The sequence below is a fragment of the Pseudorasbora parva genome, chromosome 12, assembly GCF_024679245.1.
Source record: "Pseudorasbora parva isolate DD20220531a chromosome 12, ASM2467924v1, whole genome shotgun sequence".
Lineage (NCBI taxonomy): Eukaryota > Metazoa > Chordata > Actinopteri > Cypriniformes > Gobionidae > Pseudorasbora > Pseudorasbora parva.
In genome coordinates this window covers 10,876,919-10,896,103 of record NC_090183.1, presented here as the reverse complement: position 1 = coordinate 10,896,103, position 19,185 = coordinate 10,876,919, and the positions used below count along the sequence as shown (strand labels likewise).

General features: G+C 37.4%; 1 protein-coding gene across 2 annotated transcripts in view; it reads left to right on the top strand.

Annotated features, from left to right (window-relative positions):
- Positions 1-19,185, top strand: part of tmeff2b (transmembrane protein with EGF-like and two follistatin-like domains 2b) — a 102,711-nt gene that overhangs the window by 16,829 nt on the left and 66,697 nt on the right. For both annotated transcript variants that reach the window (XM_067459059.1, XM_067459060.1), the window contains exon 2: positions 11,982-12,091. In XM_067459059.1, the coding sequence (XP_067315160.1) occupies positions 11,982-12,091 (110 nt within the window). The remainder of the gene's footprint in view (positions 1-11,981; positions 12,092-19,185) is intronic.

The following is a 19,185-nucleotide window of genomic DNA, read 5'->3' as shown; positions in this document are numbered from 1 at the left end:
AGACTTTCTGTTTGTTCCGGTCAGATCGCGAAACAAAATGCACAAAAACTGTTCCTGCTCTTGATGTACAATCACTGATGGTATTCGGTTTTGATGAGAGAGAAAATAGGCTACGAGGGCATATTAGAAACGAACTTCTGACAAGTTTAACAGACTAGACCAGTGATTAAGCAAAGTGTGCAAATCTATTTGCCTTTATTCACGTGAAAAATCTTGGCACAACACTATTGTGTTTAGATGCAATTAATAAATTTAATTATAAACTCAGTATGTCTCATTTAGTTGGTAACATTTAAATTGGCCACCGTGTGAAATGACAAAATCATATAATAGAATATAACAGTATACTGATAACTGTAAGCAGGTAAGCACTACAAGATGTTTTTGAAATCATTAGAGAAAACGACAAAATTACTTACTCACAAAATTACGTGTGTGAATAAGTGCTAACTGTTTAAAATGTGCTTGCACCCGATCATATTCAGTAGAAGGTAAAAAAAAAAAAATCCCTTAAACTTTAACATCCCGCTCATGCCCATCGCCGTGATCATCTGTATCAAGCTGGTTGTTTACCGTGTGAGTTCTGAACACTGCACTATGCTTATTTAAATCTTTTCGTTTCTACACATATTAGACTACATATTCCTCATGTCTGTGAGGCAAGCCTGCTGAGTTTCAGTTTATTTGAGACGCGCTTCAGTTCATGAGCAATGAAAGCGATGGCTTCCGCGACCTAGTCTACTTATTTATTTATTTCTTATTTATTAAATACATGCAATTAACCGAAGAAACCTTTATTAAAATTAAGAGACAATTTGTACAAAACGAAAGAAAGGCTTTTTACTAAACAAAACTTAATATTAAACTAAATATAACCACCAAAATCATTTCTGACCCACTTGAATCTTTGCACTTATAGCCTATCATAATCAGATGAAATCTAAAAATAATATTATAATATTTAAACATAAATATGAAGAAAAAAAACATTGTTTAATGGCTACAACAAGTATAGTAAGCTACAGATTTATGTCATGTCTGAGCTGGATTTGAACGAACATCATTTTACCGGTGGGTTCATGAGCACGCGCCTGCGGATTATTGAGCTGATCACACCGGCTCCGCTCCGCTCATTAGTCATTACAGGCTCGTTCTCGATACTTAGCCTACACGGGCAGGGCCGGTCTCTCGGGTGCATGGGCTCGGGCAGGGTTGGGCTTTATTTTTTTGAGCCGATCTACGCTCAAGTTCTGGCGAAAAATGTAGTGCTGTGCCGGCCCGTTGTCATAAATTGTTCTCGTGATGGAGCGGTAGTGGAGCGCTCTCGGAGCGAGTAAAAACCTGAACGCTCCGACTATTAAAAAAAATCGCTCCTCACTCCATTCAAAATCTCGCCGCTCCACTCCTCGCTCCGCTCACATACTCTGCTTCGCAGGCTGTAGAGAATTGCAATCCTCCATAGCCACGGAGCGCTGTCATGACAGCGAAGGCATCACGTCGCAGGCTTACGGTATCGATAAGAGGCAGTTTTAATCTGACAATTTGACCGAAAAGATTTCATTTTGTCGGACATTTAATTTTTTTCCCGGCCAATGTCCGGTAATTACCGGACAACGGAAACCCTGCTCTATAGGTACTCAAGATTGACATGAGATTGACTGAAACTGAGTGTTTCACCCCCCCTTTAAAATTTAAAAAAAAAAATGTTTTAATTATTAAGCCAAACAAAGTGATGTAGAAGCCACTCAAAATAGTCAGTGTCATGTTTACTATGCACCCGCTGAAAAATAATCATACTTCAGTTCTCAAAAATGTATATTTATTTAACGAATTGACTAGAAGCATTGTCAAATGACTATCGTTTCAACTTAGATGGTGGAGAAGGTGACATTAGCTACAATGATCGAGTGAGCTACAGCAACTTAACAGTAGTAGTAAACATAGTTAGCTTCTGAGTTGTGTTGATGATGAAATTTAGGCTAATTTAGATTTCAATCCGTCAAAAGGCATCGACATGCGTATCTACTGTTGTATTTTATTACGACACTGGCAGAAAATAATGTTAACCTTTGTCATTTGACATACTGTTGTGCTATTTGGAGTTTCCAATTGTTACTTTACTAGCATCTTGCATTGGATCTAGACAACACAGGGGATATTATCGTAATGTTGTCTTACTAAGAAACTTTCAATTTAATCAGAAATGGGTTCGACAGTCAAGAAGTGGATAAAATCACTACTTACTCCTTGTAGTAATACGGTTGGAATTGCCCCTTTCTTCAGCTTTAGACGCTGAGCGGATCCTGCTTGATATTGTCCCAGGTTATAAAAACTGTCCGGGGTGAAATGAGCCGAGAAAACAAACAACTTTGAATTAAATTGTTGCGGTATACGATTATAGATAAACATCATCCATGACTTATGACATTTTTTATCTGTGCGAAGGGTATGAAAAGTCCTCACATCCCCTGCACAGCATGGATCATAACATTTATTTCCACGATCTGCCGTTTTCGCTATCCTCTCGTGACGCTAGTTTACCTGCTGAACTCCCGATGATTCGGCTGTTCAGTTCCGCCTAACAATGAACATTGGCTGGCATGCAAATGTTGGGGGTGTGCATATTAATGATCCCAGCTATTGCGTCACAGTTGCCGTTATGTTGAGAATCGCTTGTTTTTCCGTGGTGTTTTTCACAAACAGGATTTACATATGAAACAGGAGGCAATGGTGTTTGAGACTCACTGTATGTGATGTTCATGTACTGCACTCTTAATATTTCACTATGGCAAGGTTAATTACATTTTTCATTCTAGGGCACCATGAACTGTTAGAGTTACAACATATAAATCAAGTCATTAGTTTATTTCTATTCTGTCTATTCTTTCAGGGACTGTCACTCATGTCAGAAAGAGAGTAACTAAAGTAACTTATGAGACATAAGAGATTTTAGTGATATTTTGACTGCTCAAATATCAAATGTCCCCGGTTTCCATTTCAGAAATTCAGAGAGTGTAGCCTTCCACACACCTAGGTCACAATGTCCGACTAGTCATCTAACAAGATTAAAAAAAGATTTTTCGGTTGCAATATACTAATAATTATTACTAATATTTAGTATGATTGTAGCATGCTGTACTGTAGCCTTTTAGTTTATACAGTGAACACTTCTGGTAAAGCTGCGTCTTTGCAATGTAGCATACAGTATACTGTATTGTGATGTACATAAAAGTGAAACTAATTATACATTTTTTTTAAAAAACAGTGTACGTGACTTGGTTCCATCCATCTGTTATTTTTTTGGATAGTAGCAGGTCTGAATGCGAGCTTGCAGTCCAATGTAGAAAGGGACAAGATTTAGAAAATAGGTTGAATTTCTATTTCATGCTGACTTTAAATTAATCCCTTTGGCACTGCCTGAACCGCCATACACATTCAGATTAATGCATTTAGCTGTTGCATATTTTCTTGCTCTTAAAATTTTTTTTGTTAAAAAAATATTTAACCTTTAAAAAAATGTGTCTGAAGATCCCTGCATTCTGTTTCATACACCACAAGAATCCATTTTATGTCAAAACCCTTAAGAAATATGACCAATCAGGATAAGGTGAAACTAAAGCCTATACAGGGTTTGATTAATCATGCTGACAACTCAACAACTAGCTGATTTTGAAAATATGTGGTTTTGTACATACTTACTTTTACAAGATACCACCAGTGTCAGGAACAACTAGTTAGACTGTTCAATATAATCCTCCTAGGACCCAGGAGGTAGCTGTCTATAATGCCTGTTTTAAAACAATAGTGTATAATAAAAGAAATGTATATTTGAGGGTATAGGCTAAGCAAGCAGGCTAATCAGCTAATGTACGGCTCCAAATATGCTAATCTTTTATCTTCCGAAACTTAATTAAGAAAACACAAAGAACGATAAATGTTTAATTTCATAATATTTAGCTTTATTAATATTATATGTAACATAATTTAAAAGACATTAATAGTAATAGTAAAATAGTTGAGACAACACCATAAAGCAATTTTGGCGGATTTCTAATCAGGCACTGAATAGAGTAACCAATATAAATTATTTCAGCCAATGGAGGTCCTTTGGAACTAAATATAAAAAATAATTAACAATAATGAAAAACAAAAGCAAGCATTTCTAATTTTTTCTGCTGAAAAATTATTTCACATTTATTTCCATGTTAAAAAAAATAAATCTCTTTAATGCTTCCTTTCCCTGACATCTAAGAAATATAGCACATTACACTGTTTAATATAATGTCTCTGTTCATAAACACAACAGCGGTCTGGTAGCAAGAACTCACATTAGTGTGAGCTTTAGGTAATACTGCTGCAGATGCTTGGTAGCTTTTGCACCCTGCGGGTTAATGATACTCAATCCATTTGCATATTCATTTATTCATTTAGCAGATGTTTTAGTTCAAAGAAACTTTGCCCCAAGTTCATTAGCACAGCATATGCAAGCACAGATTTCTTGTGATGTGTTGTTTGTCAGCAAATGTTCTGATATCTCTGGTGTCACCTTTGGTATACTCTCAGTTCTGTTGTTGTCGTTGTATTTCCTATACCACTTCCTGTGTGATGTTCACTGTTCAGCCAAACAATGTAGCTAGCTAAGCTACCAAGAAAAATGAGCTAAGCTGAAAACTTTGATTACAAACTTGTTCTGTTGTTTGCTATATTATATAATCATATTTGCAATAAAGTCAAGTATTTGAGTAAATGTAATGAGTTACTGTACTTAAAGGAACTGTATTTCAATTAATGACATAAAATGGCCCTTATATTTCACTAGACCTTAAGAAATCATGTTAAAGGGATACTTCACCTACATCAAGATGTTTGGTCTGGAAACTCACCATTGACAGGGCTCAATCCGAGGGGCGGGATAAACGGTTGTCTTTCAAACTCCCTCTGCACGCGATAGGATAGCGCTACACCAACCAGAGCAACGAAGGTGAAACAGAGCTTGTTGATAGATTAAACATTCACCGTATCCGGTCGGCTAAACTCCGAACACATCTTCCCTTTTTAAGAATGACTTTAGTGCCGTTCTTTGTTCTTTTCTCAAAGAAAAGCTTAACTCCAAGTCTTCCAGAGTCGTGGTCAAAGCTGATTCGAAAGACCGCCGTTCGCCAGTTTCTATGTTTACTAGAAGCACGCAAACGCAACTCGGCCGTCGTCATTATGGCCCCGCCCACCGACTCTATAAACAATGTGATTGGCCCGGCAATAGTTAGGCGATTACAGCTCAGAAGGGTATTGAGAGTTGCTAGACAACACTCGCGGGCAGATTAGATTTGCTGCCGCTACGGTGCGTCTAGATTTCTAGGCTAATACTTCAACGCTTTTTGATATTAAACTATGTTATTCCGTTAACTAAAACGAGTTGATACATACCTCTCTCGTCTCAGGTCGTGTGGTGACGATCTGATAGCATTTTGCTTAGCCCACTAAGCCCAGTTCATTCATCAAGTTAGAAGCCACCAAACACCTCCATGTTTCCCTTAAATACAGTTACATGAATAGTTGAGCGATCAAGTATGGTGACATAAAATAAAACGTGCCGCATTTCAAAGCGGATTAAAAAGGAGAACTAAAATGTATGGCGGAATAGCACTTCTGAGAGTACTTCGACTCTACGCAGTAAAAAGTCACGCCTGAAACATCTCTTAATTTTTGACAATTTCTGTCAATGGGGGAGGGGGAGATGTTAGGGAGGATGTTTCAGTCATTTGAAAGTGATTGCAGTACCAGTTTCAGTACACAGTCTTACATACACTTCCTTTAAGTATCTTTTTAAATATCTTTTGGCTTTGTAGTTGTACTGATTATCAAAAATATTAGCAAATTATACTCTCTACTCGACTATATATTTGACATGGTTGTAAAATAAGAAAAAATGGTTCCTCCCTGTAATCTGCGTTCAATGCATGCGAGTGCTGCCAGATGACACGTAATTTTCACCGTCATCATCACCCGGATATATTCGCCAGAAGACACGTGTCATGTTTACGAAGAAACTCACTCGTGCAAATATTGAGTTATTGTTCAAGTCTTGCGCTTGAACGGACAAACTCACACACGAAGTATGTCAACATGTCCATCCTAATGAGTATCCAAGCAGACATAGTCTGTAGGCTATATGCCTTAAAGGACAACTCCGGCGAATTTTTGCGTTTATCTTGATCGTTATATCTTTGTGAGTACAGTCTATAGAAAAAAAAAAATGAACCGGATTGGTGCTTGCAACACAGAGTTATTACAGTTAATGCTCAGAGCCCCCACTCAGCTAAAACGGCAGCTTTGGGGGCATACACGTTTGGGTGTCTTTGTGCCTCTTAACAGACACAAAATGCAATTTTAAATGTCTGTCCAACATGAACAGGTCCCTTACATGACAATGAGATGCGTTTAGCCACTTAGCCATTGTTTAAATTCATCTAAACAGTGTGTTAGACGGCTATCTCGCACTGAAGTATCTCACGCTGAAGTCCCGTCGGAACTCAGCGGTAGCCGGAAAAAAAGGCAGTCCAGTTGGGAGGAGTATCGTGTGTGTAAAGCACGATTATTTTATTACTGCACATCTTTCCTCAAGCCGTGTGTGCCCAAATGGAAGAATAAAAAAAGTTTACATTACCTCCACAGTGGTTGCCCGTCTTCGACCACGGAATGGCATTTTTCTTTAGTTAGTCAAGTGTTCGCTGCAAATTTTCACATTCTGTTGCCACAATTCGGAAAGATACAAACGGGAACCATTTCTTCTTCACTTGTGAGCCTGATCAGATCATCACTCTAGTGATGTCGGTCATGAACGAATCGTTCTTTTTAACCAGTTCTTTTTAGTGAACCGGGCGAACCAGTTCTCCAAATCAGACTAAATCGTTCTAAACGGTTACTCACTTTCAGACATGAGTGACAGTCCCTCCGAATAGAAATAAACGAATGACTTGATTTATATGTTGTAACTCTAACAGTTCACTGAATTGAGTCATGTTTTGGTGAGAGATCTAATGAACTCACAAACCGCTGATACTGAGCATGCGCGAGTAACTGAACGTGCAGCGGTCCTCAGATCAGCAGGACAGAATCGAAAACCGTTTCTCTTGGACACAATACTGAGGACCGACGAGCCGATGAGCAGAGCCTCTTCTTACACACGATGCTCCCAACTGGACTATTTTTCCGGCTACAACGGAGTTCCCACGGGACTTCAGCACGAGATACAGCTCCACCGATCCACTGATCGGGCAGGCCATGTAATACAAAAATAATATTCCAATCAATTGCGGGTGGATGAGAAATAAATCATTGTGTTTGTTTGATAAAAACGTTTAAGAGCCCTGTGATCGAGAGAATCATTCCGGATGTCGCTTTCAAAATAATCCTTCCCTCATGTGAACTGAACTGACGGGAGTTGTGAAGCTCATTAAATATGCAAATCTTAGCCATGGGCATTTACTTCCAAGTCTTCAGTACGGCACGCCCATCAAAACCCAGCATTCAGGGGAGAGCCTCAAAACCAGTGTAGAAAATAGCCTATTGGTTATGATGTTTTTGAATGTAAAAAGCACACAGACGTCATTAGTTGACCTGCAGACAACAGTATACTTAAAAAAAAAAAAAAAAGCCAATACACGACACCTTTAAGACTTTTCCTCAAGTTGTATTGGAATTGGTGACTTGTAATAGAGTAATTTTCACTGTAAGGAATCTGGTTTTCAGATACTATTACACCTCTACATATTTGTTCTCTGCGATATAAAGTACTGTACTGTTGTATCTAACACCATTGCAGAAGAAAACATTTTATCTGAGCTGTTATGGATTTGCATTCTGAATTGGCTTAAAAGTCAGCTATTGCAGCTTGATTCGCCAATGAAATGTAGTTATTTTTAATGAGTCAATCAAAATGACTCGCAAATGAGTCACACAAACTCTAAAACATCTCACTTACACACTGAAATAGTGTTTAGTTGGAGTGGTTACCAAATTAACATCTGACTCACTTGCTGAACCACAAGCCATTACTTTCAGTTATATTCGATTCGAAATAAGAGATGCACCATACTATAATGGACAAAGATGTTCTTCTGCTTGCGTACATTGACCTACAAACAGTACATTGACGTCTAAAGCCACTTTTCTAATTTCTGTTCAGTGCTTTACTTTATGCTGTGTTCCAAAAGTAATGTCTTTGAATGATCTTTATTAAGGCTTTTATCAGCAAATATGTGGTTCATTAGATTAATTAATCTGCATATCATGTAACAATATATATATATATGTGTGTGTGTATGTGTATATACATAAGCAATGAGTGAACATTTAGTCCTCAAAGTTGATGTGTTAGAAGCAGGAAAAATGCTCAAGTGTAAGGATTTGAGCGAGTTTGACAAGGGCCTAATTGCGATGTCTAGATAACTGGGTCAGAGCAGCTCCAAAACTGCAGCTCTTGTGGGGTGTTTCCGGTCTGCATTGTTCAGCATCTATCAAAAGTTTCAAGGAAGAAACAGTGGTGAACCGGCGACAGGGTCATGGGTGGCTAAGGCTCATTGATGTACGTGGGGAGCGAAGGCTGGCCCGTGTGGTCTCATTAAACAGACGAGTTCAGATTGTTCAAGAATTTAATACTGGTTCTGATAGAAAGGTGTCAGAATACACAGTGTATTGCAGTTTTTTGCATATGGGCCTTAATAGCTGCATGGTCAGGGATGCTGACCCCTGTCCAACGCAGAGAGCACCCACAGTGGGCACGTGAACATCAGAACTGGACCACGGAGCAATGGAAGAAGGTGTCATGAATTACATTTTCTTTTACATCATGTGGATGGCCAGGTGTGTGTCTGTCGCTTACCTGGGGAACACATGGCACCACTATGCACTATGGGAAGAAGGCAAGCTGGAGGAGGCAGTTTGATGTGGATATCCCTCAAAGTACTAGTAATCATAAATTAAATAATTGTCAAGGAACTGTAATAATTAAATTCCTTATGTTATTTTAGTTCAATTCGCACAAATTCTAAGAGGTAATTTTTAATGTGAAGCACTGAATCCACTGAATATAATAAATGGAAATGGAAGTGACCCCAGCACTGGAGTGCCACAACTCCTACGCTAAAAATTCTCTATTGTATTTGCGTTTGCAGTGTCATATGGTGTGTGTCGTCTTTCCCTTCCACTCAGCCTGCCTGTCTCGGGTTCATTATCATTCCTCACAGACTTACTTATCCTGAGACTTTGGCTGCTTGTCTTGTTTCAGCACCGCTGTATCACTCTGTGCCGCCCCCCTATCCCCCCCCCCCCACTCGCTCTGTCTCGTGCGCGAACACGCACGCATACCCCACTCGTTTGTCTCGGCTAAGTAGTCTGCACCATCGCTGAGGATGATGGGCTGCACAGCCAGACACAACTGATCCGGCAATATTTAAATTTTATGCATGTCTCATCTCAGCAAGAGAAATCATACCGCCCATCTGTGCTCTGCACTCACTCTCTCTCTCCCTTCCTGTATCTTATTTTCTCTCTCCTCTTCTCATTAATTTGGACTCGGGTCAGTTTGTCTACGAGTTTCATATACTTATCAATATAGCATGTTTTACAAGATTTTTCCAGACTTTAAATTTGTTCCAATAATCCTGCAACCTGTCAGATAAACACTCCATATAGATCTTCACGTTTTGTTCCCCGTTTTTTTTCCGGAATGTCTTAAGCATGGCATGATATTTTCTTCAGAAGAATTCAGTAAATATGAGAAGAGCTTAAAATATACAATTTATTAATATATTTATTTTGCAAAAGTCACAGTAGGATCAAAACAACCTTTTTTTAAATAATATATATTATGACATTTATATATTTTTAGAGTTCACATTTAAAAGTTTGTGCTAGGTTAGATTTATTAAAGTATTTTTCTTAGCAAGGCTACATTTATTAGATCATAAATACAGTAAAAATAATAATAATGTGAAAAATTATACAATTTAATATAAAATGTTTCTATATGAATATATTTTAAATTGTAGTTTATTCTTGTGATGCAAAGCTGATTTCAGCAGTGTCCCTGAATCCGCGCCATAGCGCTAATCTTCAGTGTCACATGATCCTTCAGGAATCATTCTTATATGCTCCTTTGATGCTCAAGACACTTTTATTATAATTATCAATATTTAAAACATTTAGGTTTCTTATTATTTTTGTGTAAACCACTACAGTTTTGTTCAAAGAATTATTTATTTTAAATATAATATTTTGTGACATTATAAATGTCTTTACACCTCACTTTTGATCAATTGAATGCGCCCTAGCAGTCAGTGATGTGTACTAAAACCATATTGCACCTTTATTGTATTTAAGGACTATTTAATTAGTGTTCAAATACATGCTAAAATTTCAACGTGTGAGCACTTTTCCACCCACTGTAGTAGCGATCAAGTAAAACTGTCATTTGTAACAGCTTTTAATGCACCATAATATACTGTATTTTTACAGTAAAGTATTTTGCTGGAAGTGCAATTTTCATCTCACAGCATAGCATACTAGAATATATTTAATGCCATTTTTCTTTTGTCAATCTTAAAGAATGAATTAAAATAAAAACAAATATTCTTGAAATGTATTCACTAATCGATCCTTTAATTCAAATGAACTATATTACTTAAAAAAAAAAAAAAACTTTTTGAAATATACTTTTAAAAAATGTACTCTAAGGATTTCAAGAATATGATCAATACATTTAAGTGCACTTTTTTCACAAGGGTCGTTATGGTTCCATGTTGTAACGTTATACAATGTGACGTCTGCTCGGCCCATCCTGTTCTTTGACTTGCAGATGGTGAAGCTAATGAAATATTCATCCTGAATAATCCTGTTCATCTTTGTGTTTACAGGGAGAAGCCTTTGAGTTTTTACTCAAGGCACTAAATAGTATATAATAGTCAGATATAGAGGTTGTGTGTAAGGTTAGATGTCACACATTTAAGGGTTTTGAAACATTGCTGATGGTATCTGTCTGTATCTTACTTTTATTTGGTGTGTGAGAGAGTTCCGTTTGAAGTTTATTTAGTAATATTGTAAATGGGTTATTTTCTATTAGTGTGTGTATTGTCTGCTGTATGCCTATATGAACTTACCATTTATGTTGACAGACAAGTAGAAAACCTCAGTGCATTAAGAGACATCCTGCCCACATTCTATGCAGGTCTGTAAGCTGGGCTGTTATGACCTCAAACCAGGGACACGCTCTATTTTATCAAAGCAGCTTTTGTAACAGAGTATCTGTTGTTTGCTTCTGCAGTCATGATATGCTTTAGCTTTAATATCCTCTTTCCAACTTGGAACCAAAAGTCCTTTTGTCTCGAGGAAGTAATTCTGTGAGGTTGTTTCACACCAGTGATGTGTTTATTCAGTTTTAATGAACTACAGTGCTTCATCTGACCGCCGGTGCACTTAGGGGAAAGATTGGTGGAGATGTTGAACCGATATGAACTGATTATGAAACATTCAGTTCCATTTTTGAGACATTATACACTAACTTGGCTGCTAAATGAGATCCTGTGACCCGATCTAACTGGTATTGTGAAATCATGAAAAAAAAAAAAAATGTGCAAAAATATACTAATAAGATACTAATAATTAATATACTAAGAACTGTTTTCTGTTTTAATGTATTTTGTAAATGTAATTTATTAATGTGATAGCTGCTTATAATCCTCTATATTCCTCTTTATACTGATCTTTTTGCCAATACCAATAATTTTTTTTTTGTATGGAAACGATACATTTTTTGACAAGAACGAAATCTTTTTGTAACATTATTAAATGTTTTACTACACTTTTGCCATTTTATGCATTTTTGCTAAATAAAAAAAATTCTTCAAAAGAACCAGACCTTCAAAAATAGTTTTGTACAATATCTGTTTGTAATCTATAATCTATATGTGTGTGTTTCTTGACAGGATTCGAAGAGCAGGACACTGATCTCTTTCTGTGCGACACAAACACGTGCAAGTTTGACGGCGAGTGTCTGCGAATCGGGGACACGGTGACGTGTATCTGTGATTTTAAGGTAGGAATCAATGCTCCTCGGATACTAACATTTCCATGCTTTATTAGCTCCATGTGTTGAACGCGTGACCGTGTTAAACACCACATGTAGAGTAAACAAGCTGTCACCAATTAAAATACGCCTTTACATGCCTTCTCACAGAAAAAACACACACATTCTCTCGCTCAGTCAGAGTGCTCTGCTTCGCTCAGACATCATGCATCTGTGTCTTGTTGCAGGCCAAGCTGCATCACTCAGGTAAATAGCATTATCTGTCTGCTCGAGCAGTGCGCGGGGGGGAATTTCCTTTGATGCATCTGCTCGATCGCCCGGTCTTGCTCGACACAAAGATGCCTTGTGCACTTAAGAAGGGTCACGCTGCATTCATTTCTGCCCTTAATACAATTGAGCGGCACTAACGCTAGTCTGGGGCCATGTGAGTGCCTCTAGCTGTGGTGGGGAGGGTTATTGGTTAAGTATCATGCGCAGCAAGAGACGGTACCCGCCGCTTTAAGGGCGTGTGTGGGGATGCCCTACTCATGCGGTTGGATGCTGCTGCCCAAAGCCCTGCCCTGCCTCCAGACTCCTAAACTGAAAGTGGAATGGGAGATGTGTGTGTGAGAGAGATGAATGGATGTGATTCGCACAAGTTCACTTACTGACACACTATTGATCCAACTCTCATACACAGAAGGAGGAATGGAAGGCGGTCAGTCTCTTTCTGGACCACTAGCTGCACCAAATGGAATTGCAATCTGTTTGTTTGACTAACCTGTTTTGTTGAAGGCATAAAAACAAGGGCACTTTCAACTGGTGTTGTTTTGGGGTGGTGCTTCCTGTTTGTCCAAACAATGGAGCATAGGGAGTGTTTAAAACAGTGTATGGGTGCTTTCACACCTGCTTCATTTAGTCCGGTTGAATCGTACTAGAGTTCGTTTCCCTCTTTGGTGCGGTTCGTTTGGTCAGGTCTGTCTGAAGGCAGCAATCGCACTCAGGTGCGCACCAAAAGCGGACCAAACAAGCGTACCGAGACCTCCTTGAAGAGGTGGTCTCGGTACACTTTCAAACGAACTCTGGAGCGGTTCGTTTGTGGTGAGAACGTGATCCGACCTCGAACAGAACCAACTGCAAAAGTACTGATCATTTTTGGACTAAACCAGCTGCCGTAGTTAGCTGCGCTGACATTGTGTGCATGATATTATTACCTGATAGATCGTTGAAAATATTTTCGGGAAGATGAGCTTGTCAGTTAAGAATAATTAATGCATGCGTCCACTTGAAGTGACGAGTGATGCGCGCTCGCCGTCTGCAGTGCATTAGAACGTTGTTTTCACGTCGCATCCGCGCTTCATTATAGAAATGTATTGTTTGCATACGCCCGCGCAGTCGTCTCTCCATAGTTTTATTATAGTTTGCTGGCTTTGCCTCTTCTGTTGGAATTTTTCCACACGTAAATTCTGACCAATCGAAAAGCACTTTAGGAAATTCGCCATGGCCAATGAGTGATGTGGATGTTGTCACGTGCCTGCGTTTTGGTTCGTTTCAACTGGTTCGGACCAAAGCAATCAGTGTGGTGTGAAAAGGAACCAAAAAAGCTGAAAAATGCAAAAATGTATAATTGTTTGCCCTTGGTTTGGACAAAAATGAACAGAACTAGAGATGTGAAAGCACTCTATGAGTGTTTATTAATTCCACAGCTGTTTTTGTTTTGTTTTGAATGGTTGTTCTCGAGTCCCTTGTTTTATCCTGAGCAGTTAAAGGGTTTTCACCCAAAAATTTAGTTCACCCAAATATGAAAGGCCTTCATTGACACCAATGTAATTTCCTATCTCTAAACCATAAAAGTCACTAAAGATTAGAGGTCGACGATAGTGGATTTTACCGATACCGATAGTTAGGTTGGACCTCGCTTGCCGATAACCGATTAATCGACTGATAGTTTTTAAAAAGATACTAGATTAAAATATAATAATAATACAGAAAATAACAGGTAAAAAAGCAGTGCTGAACTTTATTACAAGAAATTTAAAAAAGTACTGAACCATGAAAATGTGTTAAATTTCATATGTAAATATGAAACTATTAAAATGAGTTCTAACAGAAACAAAATTCTACAGAAAATAACTAAAACATTAAAATATTACAAATTAATGTTTCTTAAGCTATAACCTAGAAACATGTATGTAAATGTCAGGTAACAGACTGCAAATCCCATTTGTTAACAATCATGTATTTATTTAGCTAGCTTACATGAACTAAATGGATTATGTAATGTACATTTTACAGCATGTATTAATATTCGATCAATACAATTCTACCTTAATCATTCATATTAGTTCATAGTGCATAAAAAAGGTTAACATATAAAACTAACAATGAATAAAACTTCTACAGCATTTATTAACCTTACTTAATGTTACAAATTGAATATTATTGTATTATATTAAGTGTTATCATTTCATATAAATCCAAACAGTAAGCTTTTTTAGAACAACGGTTTTCTTATCAAAATAACAACATATGTATTGACGTCTAATGTGTTTATATTTTTGTTGGATGCATGATACAGTTTCTCACATCAAAAAAAGTTTCTCAGTAACATCGTTTTAAATGCTTGAGGTAACCGTTGCTGCTAATATTAGCATCCTGTCAGCCACGATGACAAAATACATATACTGCTGTTCTTCCCCTGCTAAAGCATCTAGTCAACAAATCAATTACTTTATAATGATTTGGCAAGATGTACTGAAGTGTTCTGTATTCATACCATTTCTCTGTTGGTGTTTTAAACGCGCGTCAGATGTGTCAGCGCGATCTGTGCAGCGTGAGCGGTGAAGCGCGGAGCCTCACGTGTTAATGTAAACAATATAATAATAGTTTTTCATTTGGCCTCTCTCTAGAGGCCGCTCTCGCGCTATATAATGCCAGCAGACCCTTCTCAGAGCTCTCGTAGGTTACTGTGTAATGACAGCAGCCTTCTCAGCCGCTCCCGCAACGGACGCAAACCGGAAAAACTATCGGTATTGATTTTTGCCGGAAACCGATTGTTCCACCAATCAGCTATCGGTGCCGATTAATCGCTACAAAGCCCATCTCACTAAAGTGGCTCTACAATAATTTTATGAAGCGACGAGAATAGTTTTTGTGCGCAAAAAAACTAAATAATGAGTTATTCGGAATCGATACACTGATTCATAACGGTTCAATACTTTCTTTTGAAATTGGCCCATCACTATATGTCGTTATTTCTTTTTTTTGTGCACAAAAACTATTTTCGTTGCTTCATCCAATTATTGTAGTACCACTGTAGTGAGACGGACTTTGTAGCAATGTCTTTAGTGCCTTTTATGGTCTTGAGAGAGGAAATGTCAATGGAAGCCTTTCTGAGCATTTGGATTTCAGCAAAAATATCTTCATTTGTGTTCCGAAGATGAACGGAGGTCTTACGGGTGTTGAACGACATTAGGGTGAGTAATTATTGACAGAATTTTCATTTTTGGGTGAACCATTTAAACTGCCCAATGTTTCTCCAGAAAAAATCTTTCAGCTCCTGCATATTATTCAGTTTTCTGAAGTTTTCACCGCCCGGCTCGTAATGCATCATGTTTCCTTCTGGCACATCAGTGAATGTTTAAACCTTTTTTAATACTTGTGTTTGAGTCCCTCAGTTGTCCTCAGTGTAAAAAGACTGATCTCAAAATCGTACAGTCACTGCTGGACAGGGTTCAGATATGCAAAAGATGCTGGAAAACTGAAGAATATGCAGGATTTTTCTGAAGGACGTTAGGCAGTTGAACTGCTAAGGACAAACAAGGGACTAGAGAACAACCATCACGAAAAAAAAAAAAAAACACATGGATCATACAGGTGACAACATACTGTATTAAGAATCAATGGTTCATAAACTTTTGAATGGGGTAATTTTAATAAATGCAGCTATTTTTTGTCTTATGTAATAAATGTAATTTTTTAAAATGTAAAATACAGTATATTATTCAGTACAGTACTAGTCAAGTCAACTTTATTTATATAGTGCTTTTACAATGATGATTGTTTCAAAGGAGCGTCACAGTATTAAACAGTAAAATATTGCAACAAAATTTGATTTGGCTGTACAGTCATTCTGGAGAAAACGGTGATGTCATCAGCTCATTTCAATTTATCATATAGCGACAATGTGGGCGGATCACTGATATAATTGATATAGTTAATTTAGTAATTAATTTTATTTAGATATATAGTTAAAAACTTAGATCGAAATAATACAATAAATAGTTTCTTTTAATTTAGACTTAAATTTAACTGAAACTGGGCTGTCATTTCTAAAAATTTTAATATCCTGTGTGTAGTGGCTGTTAGTGTATTTTCATCTGCATAAAAGTCAAGCAAAATGCTTTTTCCCTCTTTATGGCTCTGAGTCATGTTCCAATTTAGAAAAGAAAAAAAACACTTAAAAACTCATACCGACACACTTTAAATTACACATCTATGCATGTAACTGTCATACAATAATGGATCTAAGAGAGGAGGTGTAGCATTGAGGTGTACAAGTGTAGCATTCTTGCACAAAGCTTAAATCGGTAATGGAAAATCAGAAATGGAAATGTATTGGAATAAAGGTTTTCCTTTTCTCAAATAGGGTATTTTAAAATAAAAATGTACTAGGAATTATCTTTTCTGTTATTTTATTGAAATATACTGTTAGCGGCTTTTGCTATGTTTCACCACCAGTTTCACTTCACATCAGGAAAGGCCTCCGTCCGCTTGCGATCCCCCGACATCACAGAAAATGCCACCCAAAAATCAAGATATATGTGGCAACAATTATAGAGGTGTAGATTATACAACTCATTATACAATCTTATATAGGTTATATTGATTTTCAGACTTCCACAACTTACAGTAGATCTGGGTTCTTCATTCCTGGCACTGGAGAGCCACTTTTCAAAGTTTAGTTCCAGCTCTAATTACTGTTGAACGCACATCAATAACGAATTAAGGTCTCTAGGTTTGAATAATAATTTAAAAAAATACAAATAAACCTTTACAAAAAACAACAACCAGGTGTGTTGGAACAGAATTAGCACTAAACTACTGAAAGTGGCTCTCCGGGACCAGAAATTAAAATTCTGGCATAGATGAACACACATGACCAGCAACATATACTATTACCTATTGGATAAACAGAAATATGACCTGTCCAGTCATGGAGATGTCAACAGGATCAAGGCTATTATTTCTAAACATTACAAGAACCAACGATAAGAGTAAAGCAATGAGAAACCAAGGAGGCTGTGGAAGGACGGGGCAATTTTGGATTTATTATAATATTCACCAAAGCATGTTACTCATTTCACATGCAAAAAGCTATTTTTTTACATTGAAGTATTAAAAAAGCAATAAATAAATAAATGAGTAATTTCAAGGGTCAGAGAGAATGTGGAAAATTATCATTGAAAATAAAATTATAAAGAATGTATTAAATGAATATGGTGAAGAACAAAGGCTGTTGAAGGATTGGGCACATTTGGATTGAGTATAATATTCAGCAAAGCACTGTTACATATTTCACATACAAAAAGGGCATTGGCATTGAAGTCATAAAAAAATCAAATAAAATCAACTATTTCAAGGGCCAGAGAGAATGTGGAAAATTGTCCTGAAAAGTGGAAATAAAATGATAAAGAATGCACTAAATGAATATGAGAGAGAGCATAAAATAAAAAATAAAATGACGATGATGATGATGATGATGATGATAAAGAATTTCAAGGGTCAGACAAAAAGGGGAAAATGGACATAATGAATGTATTTAATGCGCATTTTTCAAAATACTATTTATCAACAGATTTATTTTTAGACCAGAGAAAGAAAATGATTATTTACTGAATGAGTGTGTGCAGTGTGACACACTGCCCCTTCCATCACCTGCTTGTATATATGGCCGCTTGGGGCCTGGCAGCCACAGGACAAACAACACAAACACACACATGATTGCTGGTATTCTTAAGAAGTAGAGCACTCCTCTCTAGCTCGGAAATACACTAATACACGCACACTTTATTCCTATAATTATGAGGACATTCCATAGGTATATGGTTTTTATACTGAGCTAATGCCTAATTGACAAATTTTCTAATTCTTAACCCTAAAGGCCAGACACACCAAGCTGCCCAACGGCGGGCTGTTTGAGCGTCGGTCCGCATAGTTTATTTTTGTGGGTTCCGCACCATTGGCTCTAGTCAGACACTGTGGGGGGGGGGTTTTGGGGGCGGATCAGACTCGGGTCATCGCTGAGAGAGGGAACTCTGATTGGCTGTTCAGCTTAATGGAGCTGTCAGTGCACATTCTGCACAAGAATAAAAGCGAAAATGATGAAAGCAAGAAAGGAAGTCATGACGGTACAGACAGAAGGCTGTTCTAATTTTACTTCATCTTACTTGAGCCAGGACTTTAAGTTCAGCTAGGAGGGAATAGTGCTATTGACAAATTTAATTTGTGGGTACATGGAGAGGACATAAATTTTTCTCAATGAAAATATAAATTAAATCTTTCTCAACTAATGTTGTAAACTATAAAGGGAACCCTGCCAGCTGATACAGTAATTAAAGGTTAATTCAAAACTTTGTTTTGCATGTAAGAATGTTTTTATAATAACTAAGTTAATTATAACTTTTAATGATATTAGAGTAAAAAATATAATTAATATGCAATTTATTTTGTAATATAACTGGTAGTTAGGAGGAAGAGATGCTCAGTTTGTGTGCACTCCTGTTTGCTTGAATTGATCTATCGGTAAGCCTCGTTTCCCTTAGTTACTGTCGCTAACTCTGACAAACAAACGGTATCAGTGTGAAAACCTTATGTTTGGTCTGGAAACTCACCATTGACAGCGCTCAATCCGAGGGGTGGGAGAGACAGTTGTCTTTCAGACTCCCTCTGCACGCAATTGGATAGAGCTACAACCAACTAGAGCAACATGAAGCAGAGCTAGTTGACAGATTAAACTTTCGCCGTATCCTGTCTACAAAGCTCAAAACACATTTTCCCTTCTTAAGAATGATTTCAGTGCAGTTCGAAAGACCGCCATTCACCAGCTTCTTTTTTTAAGCTTC